This window comes from Mytilus californianus, unplaced genomic scaffold (assembly GCF_021869535.1).
Source record: "Mytilus californianus isolate M0D057914Y unplaced genomic scaffold, xbMytCali1.0.p SCAF_3, whole genome shotgun sequence".
Classification (NCBI taxonomy): Eukaryota; Metazoa; Mollusca; class Bivalvia; order Mytilida; family Mytilidae; genus Mytilus; species Mytilus californianus.
The window spans coordinates 109790144-109807489 of NW_026262679.1; the positions used below are offsets into that span (position 1 = coordinate 109790144).

The 17346-nt window shown below is 31.5% G+C and overlaps 1 protein-coding gene across 1 annotated transcript; it reads left to right on the forward strand.

Annotated features, from left to right (window-relative positions):
* Positions 1 to 3512: 3512 nt before the first annotated feature.
* Positions 3513 to 16896, forward strand: LOC127735770 (clarin-2-like). The gene is made up of 4 exons (XM_052246074.1): positions 3513 to 3854; positions 8650 to 8775; positions 10704 to 10889; positions 13807 to 16896. Exons 1-4 carry the CDS (start codon positions 3605 to 3607, stop codon positions 14067 to 14069), a joined length of 825 nt encoding a protein of 274 aa, XP_052102034.1. The 5' UTR covers positions 3513 to 3604; the 3' UTR covers positions 14070 to 16896.
* Positions 16897 to 17346: the final 450 nt, after the last annotated feature.

Below are 17346 nucleotides of genomic sequence, written 5' to 3' on the forward strand. Positions count from 1 at the left end.
AGTTGACGCCATCGAGACCTTTGTTGGCAAAGGAAAGTTTAAGAAAAGATCTTTTCTCTTTTTCATCTTTTCCAATGCGAACTGGTTTGAAAAGTCTGTGACTTGCAATATCCGAAATGATAGCTGTAAGTTTGTATTGGTTTGAATGAGGGTTTGTAACAGTGGTTTCCAAACATAAATTGAACAGAGAATGAAGTTTTGAAAGGCAAAAAACTCCAAAGTTAACTGGAATAAGGTGGACAAGAATGAATATAAAACTTTGCTTAATGAGAAATTAGAAAAAAATAAACCAATATCAGAAAAATTGAATTTAGATCAAGCTTTTGATGAACTGACCAAAATTATATCAGATACAACCTTAAAAATTGCTCCAAGAAAACGAAAGGGCAAGAAAAAGAAGAAACTACCATTAATGAATGAGGAAATTTTACAAGCTGTGGAAAGGAAGAAAACTGCCTTCTTTGTATGGAAACAACATGATCGACCAAAAGAACCTGGTAACTTCTATCTTAAGGAAAAAACAATCACCACATATGATCTCAGGAAATTATGTAGAAAAGAGCAAGCGCTAGAAAGGATTAATGCTCGACAACAAATTTTGGATGCTAAATCCAGTGATACTGCCTTATTTTATAAATTAATTAGAAAACAGAGGGGGAAAATGGGTAGATTTATTGAAGAACTTATAGTAGAAAATGAAACATATCAAACATCTGACCGTGTATTGGAAGGATGGACAAAACATTTTGGAGATCTTACCAAAAAATCTAACTATCAGAACTTTGATCAGAACCATTTAGAAGCAGTAGAAGATGAAACAAAACTAATATTAAAGATATGTAAGAAAAATTATTCACATGAAAAAAGTCTCAATCCAAGAATTGAAAAATGCTGTCAAAAAATTAAATACAAATAAAGCTATGGACTATTATGGAATCACTGCTGAAAATTTCATTCATGCCAGCGAAATACTTCTTGAGTATCTTCAACTTCTAATTAACACAAGTTTTGAACACTGCTATATACCAAACTTACTCAAAATTGGAACTCTTTTCCCTGTATTCAAAAACAAAGGTGACATAAAGAATGTTAAAAATTACCGTGGGATTACTGTAACACCAACTTACTCGAAGATCATAGAGGTTATAATCAAAGGAAGAGAAAACAATAAGATCTTGAAACATCAAAGCCCACTGCAAAAAGGCTTCACAGCAAAATCCACTCCACTGCTATGTGGACTGTTCATTGAAGAATTTGAAAGAGAAAATAAAGATCTCAAGTTACCAACCTATATTGCATTATTGGATGGAAATCTGCTTTTGATGTTGTAGTCCATAAAAACTTAATACGACGTCTTTTTCAAATTGGTTTCTCACAACAATCTATTCTACTGATCAGCAATTTATTTGAAAATGCAACATCCTGTGTAAAATGGGGCAATACTTTGTCAAATTGCTTATTCAATATTGAACAAGGTGTAAGACAAGGCGGAGCCATTAGCGCTGACCTCTACAAAGTTTATATCAACCCTCTACTACAAATTCTGAGCAACTCAGGACTAGGAGCCAAAATTGGGAATATAAACTGTTGTGCGCCGACCTGTGCAGACGATGTTGCCTTGATATCTAACAATCCCTTTGAACTCCAAAATATGATAAATATAGCAGTTGATTTCAGCCAAAGAGAAGGATATTTACTACAGCCTCAAAAAAGTGTAGTCTTGCCAATCAAAACATGTAACAAAATGCTAGATATTGATCAAGGTTTTTGGAAACTTAAAAATATAGATATGCCCATTGTTCAAGACTCTTCTCATATTGGAATAAAAAAAATCTTAAAAAGACTCTACCAATGCAACCATCACTGAAAATATATAAAAAAAAAAGCCAGAAGATCCATGTACAGTCTTATGGGTGCAGGATTACATGGGGAAAATGGATTAGACCCTGAAACACTAATTTCCTTATTTAGGACATATATCTTACCAGTTTTGACCTACGGCCTAGAAATCTTGATACCATCAGGTAAAAACTTAGATATTATACAACAACAACATAAAAGGTGGATTAAACAGATTTTATCTCTCTCAAACTAAATGTGGCTGACCCGGCTGTCTATTTATTATCAGGTTTACTCCCACTTGAAGCAGAGATCCATATTAAAATTATAACACTATTTGGGAATATAACCAGAGCTGAAAGATCGTCCTTAGAGTGGAGAATAGCGGAACGTCAACTTCAAATTAAAACCTACACAAGCAATAGCTGGTTTATTGATCTGAAAAAGATATGTGGCAAATATGACATCGTAGAGTTAGAACAGTATCTTGAAAAGCCATTTACAAAAATTGAATGGAAGAGGTTTATAACCAAAAAGATTCACAAGTACTGGGAGGATGCCATAAAGACCAAAATGAAGGGGTACTCAACCTTAAGATATCTTGAATGTGAATATGATATTGGCAGAATCCATCCTTCACTTAAAACAATAAGTGCAAATATAAATGAGATAAAGAAACTGTCTATTTGCTCCAAATTAATCACAGGAACCTACATACTGCAATCTAATAAAGCGGAATATTCAAATTATCGCGGCAACAAATCCGATGTGTAGACTCTGTAATAAAGCTGATGCAACTATTGAACATTTTATCTTACTGTGTGATACAACATCACAAATAAGAACATCTCTTATCGGCAAAATACTACACGAAGGTAGTCTGGTTTTAGCAAGAGAAAGCCTGCAAATTCCTATTGACCTAATAATTAAACGTTCAGAATAATTAACCCTTATTATTACTTCTCAAAGAAGATGTGCAAGGATATAGAAGACCGAGTCGGTAATCACTTGGTATCGCTATGCCGCCAACTCTGTTATATTCACTTCATTCCAAGCGCTATGATGTGTTGACAAAAATTGATACAAAAGCAAACAGAAAATGAAGAAATGTGAATTTATTTTTGTTATAATATATATATATATATATATATATATATATGTGTGGGGGTACACATGGATCTCCCTCTTTTATTAGTTTTAAAGTCTATTCAATTTTTTTTACGGATTGCATAAACTTTCTTTTTTTTTTTTTTTTTTTTTTTAACAGTGTTTAAAATTATAATTGTACTTTTTGTCTTTATTGTTAACTTATTTTTTAAATTAAGTTTTACCATTTTAATTGCATTTGAAATATTTTTAACACTGTCGTGGCGTAAACATGTATATTAAATAAGATAACTTTATGTACGAACTATTGTGAACCATAAATTGAACTGTGTATATACTGGTGGAGGAATCTCATTGACGGAACTACTTTCCTCTATACGGAGGTGTGCCTTGATTGGCAGAAATTCGTTTACAGATTACAGATTATTGTACATTGTAGTTTGTGATTGGAAATTAAATTCAAAGGTTTTAAGATATATCTCCTCCCAAAACATCTAAGTTTCTTGACTGTTTAATTTTAGGATAGATTTCAATGAACATTTATGCATTACTTTGATAGGATTCTGTTTTGGGTGTGACATTTTCGGAATGTTATCTTGATAGTTTATCAATTTTATAATTTACCCGGTAGTTCGTGATAAAGATTTTCCATCTTGATATGGCAGGAGACAGCCATAAGAAAACGTTTTTAATTTTAACAGTGTTTATAAGTATAATTGCTGTTGGGCTGACCGTAGCAGCATTTTCAACAGATAATTGGGTGACATTTACAGGCAGTAAATCCAATAATACAGGATGTGATAAAAATATTTCGGATGATGCTTGTACAACTTATGGAAGTTTTGGTCTGTTTAGAGGTGATAATGGAATAAATTATTATTTTGGAATGAGACCCAGAATAAGTCAAGGTACGTAAAATATGGAAGCAAGTTAACTCGTACCATTGTAAACTCGTACCATGTAAACTCGTACCAAAAAAGTTAACTCGTACCAACGTAAACTCGTACCACTGGGAAGTCGTACCATTCAGAACTCGTACCACTGCAAACTCGTACCATTAAAAATATATTAAAAAATACGAATGTTTTATGATTTTTTTTTGTAATCTTAATAAAAAAGTTGAATTACTTGAATTTTATACTAGATTTTAATGAAAACTTAGACAAAAATACGAATGTAATTCCTTAATTACCATGCTAATTGATATATTAAATTCCTTTGATTGTATGATTATTGGGTTATTATTAACTAGTCAACTTGTTAATCATATTATTAAATTTTGAATGTTGTTATATAATTTAACAGCTTGGAATTAAAAGCCACACGAACCCCACTTGAAACTGAGGGTGATCTCAGGTGCCTTTTCAGATATCAGTTATTTTCCTCTGTTGCTGGAGCGAGGTGTATCTTCGGCTACAGGTGTTATACATGTATATAAATCGGGAAAATTATAATGACCTTTTGATTATATGAATTTTTTTTTTTTTATCTTTATTATGATTATATGAATTAAAGCATGGTCTTAATCATGATTTTGTGCAACAATGAGCTGAATATTGTATAAAAATAAACTTCATACTTTCTAACTGTTGGTCATAACCATTTTTAAACCTTTAAAACACAAGAAATAAATTCTCTCATTAAATAAAATTCCTTTTAGAAACAATAGAAAAATACCCAAATCTATTCAATGTTACTTATTTGGAATGATTAAAAATTAAATCAAATAGTTGTCAGTAAAAGTAAAAAAAGGGTCTGTTCAAGGGAGACAACAAAGCCAATCTGCCACGGTTTTCTCTATCCAATTAGACAAGGAAAATTAGCATAAATTGGTCAGTGTAATTTCAGATTATATACATTTTACAGACTTAAGAGGTATTGAGTGAAATTAAACTATATATTCATCATTAAACACCATTTGAATACATTTAAATAAGTTGGTACGAGTTTACAATGGTATGAATTTACCGTGGTACGAGTTAGCATTGGTACGAGTTTGCATTGGTACGAGTTTTTTTTAGTGGTACGAGTTGACATTGGTACGAGTTTACAATGGTACGAGATAACTATAATTCGTAAAATATGATAGCCAGGTTCTTAAGCTACAATGTACATAGTAACAGTAGCTGTGGAACCGTTGGATCTGTTTGCACCCTACACGTTCACACCCTACAGGTTTGCACCCTACACGTTTGCACCCTACATGTTCCCACCTCACACGTTCGCCCCATGTTTTTCATCCAGTTGAAGCTATCTGGGACCCTGTTTAAACAATGCACCATGCATGATACTTTTTAATGAGACCTGTTTAAAACATTGTAAATACATTGTACATCAAACAAAATATTTTTTTTACTATAATTTGAGTTTCGAAAAAGTGGATCATAATCTATCAAAGTTTCCTAGTGATTGCTTTCTAAATTTTTCCCTCCCTCAGCTCGTTACTGATGACCTTTGTTTTTTTGCCTGTTGACCCAAACAGGAAGTTGTCTAAATGACTCTTTTTTCCGGATAGGACTAAATAGCGATAAGGTGTATTGAAACACCGGTTGAAATATCAGATGGTTTAATTATCATGATTATCATGATTATGTTTAAATATCAAAATATTTATGTTTTTATCGAATAAAAATTCAGGAATTTTTAAATGAAATATCTTTTTTTTGTGATTTGATGATTAATTAATAAATGTTAATTAAGTATGATTACTGTTAATTGGTATTTACAAATCTAAATTTGGTATCATTGTTCTGTGTTTTGAAAATCATAATCATATTATTATAACATATAGAAATAAATGCTCTATATCGTAACTGATAGCTGTAATACAACACCAATTACATGTATTAAAGCATATATTTGTAAGAACATATATGTTGGTACATTTTTGTACCTTCAATCTTCTTAACACGTGGAAATAAATGCTCTGTAGGTACTTATAGCTGACATGCGACATCGTGAACAACTAAAAAAAACATGTGCTTTGACCCCTGGTTTTTGTGTAATTTGTTTTTGTCGTGGCAATGTCATTGTGACGAGTTTGATAGCCGTTTTCCTATCTTCCGCTTTTCTGTAACAAGTCTTAGATCAATGAACTTTGCCTTGATCATCATCAGCATTTTTAATTCATTATTCATTTCGTCAAAATAATTAATAATAAAACCCTAAACATGCTTAAGAAAACCAGTTTAAGTTTTTAGAATGTCTCTTTATTTTGAAACAATAAATAAAAACTTATTTGTAGCAATACACTAACTAAAACATGATTAAAAAATTATTCAATACAAAACCAATAAAAAGGGTGCGAACGTGTAGCTACTTGTAGGGTGCGAAAGTATGGGGTGCGGACGTGAAAGGGAGAGAATGTAATTTTGGGCGAAAGCCCTCGGATTCTGGAAAAGAAGCTTTTGTAGTCCTTGTGATACTGTGGATTCATTATTATTCGTTGGATACCAATTTTCGTGGGTTTCGTGGGTAGGGATGAACCACGAATTCAAATGTTCAACGAATTACAAATGTTACTTTGGCTTTGTATGCAGAGATTGGCAAAACCACGAAATCAAATATCCACGAAAATGCAAGTGTTCCTCAATCCACGAAAATTGATACCCACGAAAATAAATGAATCTACAGTATTCTAGATCTATGGTCTGTAAATTGTCAAAAAGTATCAAAAGACCATAAAATCTACAGGGATCAATGACAACTCAAACATTTGTCAAACCTGGTTATTACTAACTCGTACTTTAACCAACTACAATGTAGTATTCTGTCAACTCATATCCAATTTTATTTAACATGTTTAATCTGAGCGCATTCCAGAAAAAGGTCATGTTGGTCAATAAACATTTTTTTTACAACTAGATCAGAATGATCAGAGACATGTTCATGCATGTATACTATACATGTCCAGTGCAAGATCAATTCTTAAATACAGTTACCATTTAGCTTAGGATTTATCTAATTAATGATACATGTACATAACAACACTATATGTAAGTAAGAGTTAGCAAAGGAACGAGGTGTTGTGTACCTAGCTATAGTTCCCCAGTTACATGTACACTACAGTGGAATCCCCCGTGTCTGTGCGGCCAGTGATATTGGGCATTTTGGTCATATCCAAATCAAATGTAATATGATAATAGATGGAGTGATTAGAAAGTTAAAAGTTAAAGTGCCCCCCTTTTGAGGGAAAAATTTGGTTGATTATTTAGGGACCACTGAAGCATGACTGGAGCGGGCCCTCTCTTATGGCAGTCAGTGGGCCCCCCCTTTATGAAAATTTCGGGATCCGCCACTGTCATGTATGTGTGTCGCAGGAAAAATGGGACACCAATAATACATCGACTTGGGATGAGGAATAAGTCACCATAAACCCATAAACTTGTCGTGGTAATGCGTGTGGGCCATTTCTGCATTAAATGAGTCGTCCAATTTATATATACTTTATTATATAATCTGCAAGTAAACAAATTGTAAACCAAGTTTACAATTATGTTCGAATAAATATGAACAATATATATGACTGAAATATTTGCATGCAACGGAGCTTTATTCTGACTTTAACTTGTATACCAAAATGCGGCTTTCAAGCCATACTGAATTCTATATATGAAATACTAAAGTAACTTTATTTAATTGAAACATTTTAAACATAGCTAAATAAATAAATAAATTTACAAGTACCTGCAGCGGTGACTTTAGTCTGCCGCCTCCCCGATTGTAATAATGACCAGTGACTAACTCGAAAAGTGAAATTGTATTAATATATATATGGTTAGTATTGCCGCGCTTTGAGCTCATGCATAACTCATGCTATTTGAATATATATCATTTAAATAATAATAAAGAATCGCTTTACCTTTCTATTGTACTAATTTAAATATACGGTTGGCAAAGCAAAACATAGCGTACAAAGCTATAGTTTATTTCAAAATACGCAGCGCAAAACTATTTTCGTCAATCGTCAAGAATCAAGAATATGAAATATGATATGAATGGGAAACATACAACACTGAAAACACAAATAATATGAAATGCTTTATAATGAACAAAATGGATAAATATATCCGGTGACATGTGTCAGACATAATTTGCTTTGCATCGCAACACATTTCCTCGATTCTACTTATGGTTAGTTCCCATAGCGTTCCTTCTTTTATTTATTTGATGTTTTCTTATCTTTTGTACTGTGTTGTAGGTTCATGCAGTAACTAAATACATGTAAAATGTATGCATTTTTTTTATTTAGTCCTAGATATCTATCCACATTTCAATAATACACTGATTCTGGTTAGATAAAAATTACGTCATAATCTTGCGTTCAAATGATTTATAGGATTTAAAAGCTATCGTAGCTTTGATTTTTCAAAAAATATTTTAAAAGAATTTGTCAGAAAAATATACTAAGCATGAAGAATGCAAAATTGACACGATATTTAGCATGTTTAGGTGTATTGCAATCCCATATTTAACCATCTTCCATTAAAATTATTCAGATAAAATACAATGTAGTTTCATTTTAATGTATATTTTATCAAATTGAAATGACTTTTGCTTTGCATCCTTGGCAGTCTGTTTGATTCAAACTGAATAATATAAAACATTTGTAAAATCTTTCCTTTTAGTAATTAACTGTTTAATAAACATGTTGATTGTTTCAGCTGACAGAACAGCTGTTATACTATTGTATTTTATTTTTAGTTATTTGTGCTGATGGTTGGTGTACATACTATACAGTAAGGACAGAAGAAACACTTGATACAGATGCAGGGAAGGACTATATTAAGAATATTTCCAGCATATATACTGAAACAAAAGATAGGGGAGGTACGTATACATGTACATAACTTGGAAATAAAGGGTCAGAGCTTAGACAAAAATAAGTTGTCAGTTATATAATTAGTTGATATGGCTAAACTCAGTAAAGAACCATCTAAATTCAATTTAATTGATAACTTACCATTATTTTGATGATATTTTTTCGTTGAATATACTGCTGAAATCGAACCCAAAGGAACTTACATGTATATATATACTTTAAATAAATCAAATGTTAACAGCAATAACTGTCCTTTCCAAGATTTAGATACTTCAGTATTACATCAGAAACTCTACACAAAAGGGATGATTTTTCTTCCCCTATTGTTAATTTTCCTTTTTTGGACAGTGATGTTCCTTTGGCACTGTTTACGGTATTTACATACAGTATCCCAACTCATTCGATATGCCCGTGTCTGTAGTGACGTTTTGGATTTCAATGAGCGTAATCTATGTATTACTAGTAAATTATTAAGTGAGGGATTTCATTACCACAAATAACTTAAAACCTTTAATAAATTCTTCCATATACACAAAGATTTGGTTTGCAAGTTTGGCTGTACTTGTAGAAAACTTATTTCAAAGGGAATAGCTAATATATATAGCAAATCCTACTTCTTCAATGATGTTGTTAACCGAGCCCAGAAATTTAGATACGATCCATGTAAACTCATCAATCCTTTAAATAAACTTATTCTAAAAGATTACCTATTCAACACTGTAATTAGATCTTTGAATATTGTTTTTATTGGTATAACTATTGATTTTGTTATCAGTCAATCAAAACCATACTAAATATTACACATATGTACATGATGTACTTTCACTGTACTACAATCTGTCGATACCTATATTTTGGCATTGCACAAGGTCATATTTTTCTCTGACTGTTAATGACGTCTTCACTAAATCCATTGGATGTTGGATGTATACTGATTTGATATTTTATAGTTTTAGATACATGATTTTTTTTATTACTTGTTATTGGCTTTGAACTAGCTTTCAGTAACTGCGAGTACTCTCAGATCTGTACTTAGTGTCTTTTTTGTTGGTAGGGATGAGGGATAGATATATACCCTGCCATGTCCTGTCTGTGTTTTTGTTTGATGTTTTTCTTTGTATCGATCTGATGAGTTGAGCCTTTTTCAACTGATTTTTAGTTTTCTCAGTTGAATTGTTTCATATTTTTCATGTTGGGGCCTTTTATAGCCGACTATACAGTATGGGTTATTGTTGAAGGCCGTACGGTTGCCTATAATTGCTTACATCCACTTCATTTTAACTTTGGTGGATAGTTGTCTCATTGGCAATCATACCACATCTCCTTATTTTTATATTGATACATGTTTAGGATTTCACAAGTTGTATCTATTTTTAATGAGACTCAATATATTATGAATCATGTAAACAGGTAGATAGCTGTCAGACCTCATTTATAGTGATGGTAACATTTATTGACCTATACATATATATGTACAATATACAAGCAGTGTTTCATTACTAAGGCCATGTGCACCAATTTTCAAATCACAAGCCCAGATAAGACTAGTGTTCTTCCCGTAAATTAAGAATTGCATCCTGGTAAATAGGGAATTTTGAAAAACTATATCTTCCTGTTGTTTATAGCATCCCATTAATAACACAATTTATAAGAGAATCATTTTTGGCACATTTTTAGTATCACATTACCATGATGCTAAATGTCCCTGGGGAGAACACTGATTAAAGGGGGAAAACTTTGTTCACAAAGTACCCCTTTGTCTGTAAAAAATATGAAATATCAAATGTTTCCTGAAATTTCCTGAAATACTGATATCCTCATGGTAAGTATACTTATGTTGTCATTAAGAAAAAAAAATTTCTTAAGCATTTTTGGTAAGATGGTAATATTTTTTATTATATTATTTATTCATATAGTGAACTTTTCCTTTTTGCAGAAGATGTACATGAATGGGAATATGGACTGTTTGGTTTTGGTTATTGGGTTAGCATTCTGGTGATGCTATCTTTAGGAATAGTATGGGGACTGGTTACCATTAGTTTTACAGTTTTCAACATCTTTGGTAAACCTATAGAGACAATAACAGGACCCCTAGGATTGTATCTGTGGAACTTATTAGGTTGTAAGTATTGGTTTTATAAATAACCCATACTTTTACTGCAAATTTACTATTAGATAATTTTGCAGAAACATCTCTTATACATATACATGTACCATGAATTGATAAGATAAATACATAAAACTATGGGCGCATTACATTTGTGCGCATTTGGAGATTAATTTTTGTTATGTTTGCTCGCAGCTTTTTATTAGCTCACCTGACCTGAAAGGTCAAGTGAGCTTTTCTCATCACTTTGTGTCCGTCGTCCTGCGTCCGTCGTCCGTCGTCCGTAAACTTTTACAAAAATCTTCTCCTCTGAAACTACTGGGCCAAATTTGACCAAACTTGGCCACAATCATCATTGGGGTATCTAGTTTAAAAAATGTGTCCGATGACCCCGCCAACCAACCAAGATGGCCGCCATGGCTAAAAATAGAACATAGGGGTAAAATGTAGATTTTGGCTTATATCTCTGAAACCAAAGCATTTAGAGCAAATCTGACATGGGGTAAAATTGTTTATCAGGTCAAGATCTATCTGCCCTGAAATTTTCAGATGAATCGGACAACCCGTTGTTGGGTTGCTGCCCCTGAGTTTGTAATTTTAAGGAAATTTTGCCGTTTTTGGTTATTATCTTGAATATTATTATAGATAGAGATAAACTGTAAACAGCAATAATGTTCAGCAAAGTATGATCTACAAATAAGTCAACTTGACCAAAATGGTCAGTTGACCCCTTAAGGAGTTATTGCCCTTTATAGTCAATTTTTAACCATTTTTCGTAAATTTTTGTAATGTTTTACAAAAATCTTCTCCTCTGAAACTACTAAGACAAATTTAACCAAAGTTGTCCACAATCATCATTAGGGTATCTAGTTAAAAAAATGTGTCCGATGACCCTGCCCGCAAACCAAGATGGCCGACATGGCAAAAAAATAATACATAGGGTAAAATGCAGTTTTTGGCTTATATCTCTGAAACCAAAGCATTTAGAGCAAATCTGATGGAATAAAATTGTTCATTAGGTCAAGATCTATCTGCCCTGAAATTTTCAGACCAATCAGGCAATACATTGTATGGTTGCTGCCGCTGAATTGGTAATTTTAAGAAAATTTTGCAGCTTTTGGTTATTATCTTGAATATTATTATAGATAGAGATAAACTGTAAACAGCAATAATGTACAACAAAGTTAGATCTACAAATAAGTCAACATGACCAAAATTGTCAATTGACCCCTTAAGGAGTTATTGCCCTTTATAGTCAATTTTTTACAATTTTCATAAATTTTGTAAATTTTTGTAAATTTTTACAAAATATTTTCCACTGTAACAACCGGGCCAAGTTCATTATAGATAGAGATAATAGTAAGGAGAAAGAATGTTCAGTAAAGTAAGATCTACAAACACATCACCATCACCAAAACACAATTTTGTCATGAATCCATCTGTGTCCTTTGTTTAATATGCACATAGACCAAGGTGAGCGACACAGGCTCTTGAGCCTCTAGTTACAATAATAGAACTGTGAATACAAAATCAATACAGTGATTATGAACAGAAAAACAAGTAGTATTGAACCATAATATCATTGCAAAGATAATATAATGATGTTGACATGATTCATTCAGATGTACCAGCTAATTATTATTGTTTTTAATACACATACAAAAATATTGTTTATTTACTTACTGAAGCCCATATTATTTGAAAATTGTGAACAATAATTAATATAAATTCCCAATTTAGATGAAAAATATTATCAGACAAAATTAATGTCCCATAGACCTGTCAGTAGTTTCCTTGAGCTCACAATTTTTATACTAACTCCCATACTACATGTACTAGCAATAGTATTGGGTAAAAACAAATTTTTTTCAAGACTCAAAAATCTTGAGTCTGAAAAAATCTTAATTTTCAGAGAGTCATTATCTTTATTATATTTTACAGGGACTCCCCTGGAATCTTCAAACTTCTTTTGTATAGTGTAAATATGGAATTGCAGAGAGCTAAACATGTTGAATTGTCATGACTTTTCCACATCATTATCTTTATTTCTGGCAGATTTCTTAATAGACTCAACTTTGATTACTGACAGAATCAGAATATATTTTTACCCTTTCTTCCTTTTTTCATTTGTTTTATTTTTGATCAAGCTGCAGTCACTTAAAGAAAATAAATGTGGGTTAACCTCAATCCATCAGTAAATAATTAAACATTCATTTTATTATGAGAATCATGAATGTTTGACTGTTTTTATGCCCCGCGCAAGGCGAAGGGGGCATTTTAAAAGTGTTACCCTTGACCGTCCTTCCGTCAGTCCTTCCCTCTTTCCATCTGTCCTTCCGTCTTTCTGTCCGTCCTTCCATCCCTCCCTCCCATTTTAGTTTGAAAAGCAATCTTAAGGAGGGCATTTGTGTCCTCAGACACATTCTTCTTTTATTTTACTGGATAGCCATTTGGATTATCTATGGTTCTGAATCTTCTGATAAGTCCCTTGACTACAATCTGATCATAAGATGATAGCCCTGAAATGAGATGTAGCCAAGAAACTTCCTTACTTTGAAAGACCATAGATATTCTGTTTATTCCTATATTAGTAGGCAATGTCTATGGTGTTGCCTAATGATGTTACTCTACTTGACTGAGAAAAAACACTTTTAGTCAAGTAGCTTGAGATGAAAAACTATCACACAGAAAATAGTGATAAAGATACATACATGACTTGGACCACAGTCACTTGAATTTCTATCCATAAATGATTAAAAAAAAATATATTGTATATAGTATAGTATATATATACAATATTTTTTTTCAGTCATTTATGGATAGAAATTCAAAAGTGACAATGAGATGTTTAGATATAAAGAAAAGAGATGTTGCTTTAGCAGTGATAAGTCAGAAGCCCAACAAAATTATGTTTTTTTTTTTTTATTTCCAGTGATATTCATGTTAATTGGAGTAATCTTGTTTGCTGTGCTGTTCCAAACCAACTTTGCAGAAAATGTATTACCGCAGAACGACTACAAATACCATACATTCCGGACCGAATCGTCTTTGGACTATTCATTTTACTTCACTGTGGGATCGTTAGTAGGTTTCTTATTGAACTTAGTCCTACTTATGTTTTCTGGATACAGCGTGAGGTGTGCCTGCACACAGGAGGCTAACAAGGCTATAGACAATGGCATTATATTGTACTAATGTTAGTTTGAACTGCTTAGATAATGCCTTGTTACAGAAAAGCATGCTTGAAAAGTCACTGTCATGCAGGAAACATTGTTTAAAAATAACTAAATTCCATAAATTGAATATTTTTTTTATATTCCTGTTCTGAAATAGTGTGAGTATACTGCTTTTTATCTGTCTGTCTTTCGCAGACATTTCTAATTAGCTTCCTGTTTACCAAATACTTATATTCATGTATTTTTACACATGGTCATGTATGAAGTTTTTTGTCTCATATCTCATGATATATAAATCAGAACTTCCAGAAATTTGGTATCAAGTTATACCCTTATAAGTGTCTTTACATGCATTCCTCTTTAAATTTCATTTTACTGAACACTAACACATTCTTACAAATTGAATTTTTTATACCCCCACTCCACAGGAATGGGGATATACTGCCTTGCCTTTATGTCTGTCTGTCTGTCCTTCGGACCAATCCATTGTTCATCAACTTCATGTTTACCAAATAATTATCTTTTCTTACACATAATGGCATGTATGAAATTTTTGTTGCATTTTTTTCAGCAACTACAAATGAGTTTCTTACATGTATTATTACCGCAGGTATAAAGCTTCATCTGAACATGCTATACATTGAGTTTTCATCAATCCATCAATCATCAACTTGTTTTATACCAAATACTTGTAGCAGTGGTATCATCAGGGAACAATATCTCCAAAGTCCACTTTTTGGGGGATATTAACAAGAATTGGGAAAATAAAACCCAGATGTACAGAAAGGGTATGACAGTGTCTTTTCAAGTGTAAATATGATTAATACCATAATCAGTTCTGCCTTCATTCAATGCAAGAAAATTTTGGCTGCTGTTTTGTAACGAAATGAATTATGCATAGAGTTACATTTTGTACGAATTCAGGACTATGAAATCTTATATGTTCAAATAATAGAATACTGTGATGTCAACTTTGGTAACAAAATAAACTGAATTTTTTAACCTGTGCTGATATTGCTATAAACATTTAATGTTGGATTTTCTTCAAAGATTACATTTTGAGGTAAAAGGGGGGTACATAGTATTTTTGGTGATAACATTTTGAGGTAATAGGGGGCATATAGTAATTTGGTGTTCAGTGTTGATACAATGTATATTTAAAACCCAAACAATTTTAACAAAAAAACGCAGAGTAAGAGAACAGATATAATGTTTCTGGCTACAAAATATATTTGTTTTCACAAAATGTCATAAGACTCGATTATACAAATAAGTACAATCACTTTTGTGAAATGAAGGCTTGCATTTGTGCCTTTTTGTAAAGTTTGTACAAAAGTAGATTTATAAAAATGAATGTTATTCTGTATATGAAAAATTGTATGTTAAGTTATTTTATTTGCTTGAGAAAACTTCCAATTTTGCAATTTTTATTGAGAGGAATGAAATAATAAAGTAAAGAAGACATTTTAAATGTATGTTATATAAAATGTCTGTCCTTAGTTTATCTAGTGAAGGCTTTGTTTGTAAAGAATATATGTGTTCTTACATCTAGATCTGTATCATCTATGATAAAACTTTCTAATGAAAATATATAAGTGGAATTGGATAACTATTTGTTGCAAATTTAATAACAGTGAAAAGCTAAATTGTATTAGAATCATTATATTCCATGACACCAAAGAAAAATTTTATGCTCTGGATTATTTCCTACGCAACTGTGGAACTTGTTCTGCTGATTCAAAATGAATCACATACATGACTTAGATAAAACTTAGTCAAGGCATACATATAAGAATTGATATATTTTAATATTTGTAAATATAGTTTATAAAGTTATATGGGTTGCTATTGACCCTCTTTAGATCTGTATGGGATCAGTAGTAAACCGTATTACAAATTTAATGAACAGGGGTCTTTCCCCTCAAGTTTTGTTTAAAATAAACAATGAAATACCATTACAGTAAAAGATGACGTCACCATTGAGGATGTGATGTCATGAACCCCATATGAAATCTATTGACCCATATGGATCCATAGACAGTCAACACACGGTGGTATTAAACCAATTAACGTCACTAATTTACCCGCGGTGCGATAAGTTTTCTTAATGACTATGTACTATGCAGTTTGTGACAGTCTTGCAAGTTTTCAGTTAAAATATAGTTGTTACTTTATTTACATTTTAAGTATCCCATTAATCAGCATTATACTTTATTATTTGTTTGGATGTTGTTGATTAGTTTGTTATGTAAGTGTTATAAAACATTTTATAGTTGTTACTGTTGTAAGAGTATAAATTCCCACCTTTTTATTTTTAAAATCAAAAACTGTTTATTCTATTTTTTCCTGTAATCTTTGTATCATGTTTTTCTAGCAAAATTGATGAAAACTAAGAACTTATTTATATAACCTTTGTATATGTTATACAAATTTAAGTACACTGTTTCACATTCTTACAAATGCAAAAAATTATGGATTTAATTTACAAATTAAAGAATTTATGATTTGATCAGGGGAGATAATATTTTGCACTAAAGTGTACAATCCAAGGGGAGATAATTGAAGTGAATGTAACTTCAAAACAGCAAATTTTAACATTTTTTGGTAAATGTAAAGAAGCATAAAGGTTACCCAGATTTTATTTTTCAAAAAAACGATATCCTTAGGATTCCATACTTGTTAAAAGCATTTGACTAATACTTTCTAAATTAGATTTTGAATGTTAAATGAAATTCATTGGTAAACTTGTGAATTTATCTATCTCCCAAGACTTTTCTATATATTTTTTGTAAAACAAGTAATATTTTTTCTGCGTAACATCACCATTTAGCTAAGTTTTAGCCATTTTATTTTGTTGCCATTAAATTCACAAATCATGTATCACTATTTTGAAGTAATTAGATAAAACCTTCTTAATTGAAGATTAACTATTTTAAACTAGAAGTATATGTTTTTCAATTGTATCAAATAACACTATAAATGTAGAATAAAGGTTTTCAATATTAGATTTCTGAATCTACTCTCTGAAGATGTTAAAATAATTCTGTTTATATAGAATTTTTACTGAAAGATATAGCATTTTCCATAGGGCTATAAATATTTACTTTTACATGTAATTGTTTGTTTGTTTGTAAAGGTAAATTGTTACAAAGTTTGTTTCATTTTAGGAGGCACATTTTTTTTCTTCAAATTTAGTACAATAAGATTTCTACAATAAGATTTTTTTTTTTATATATTTCAGAAATGAATTAGAACATAATATATATCACTTATGATCTGTCTCATATCATTATTTT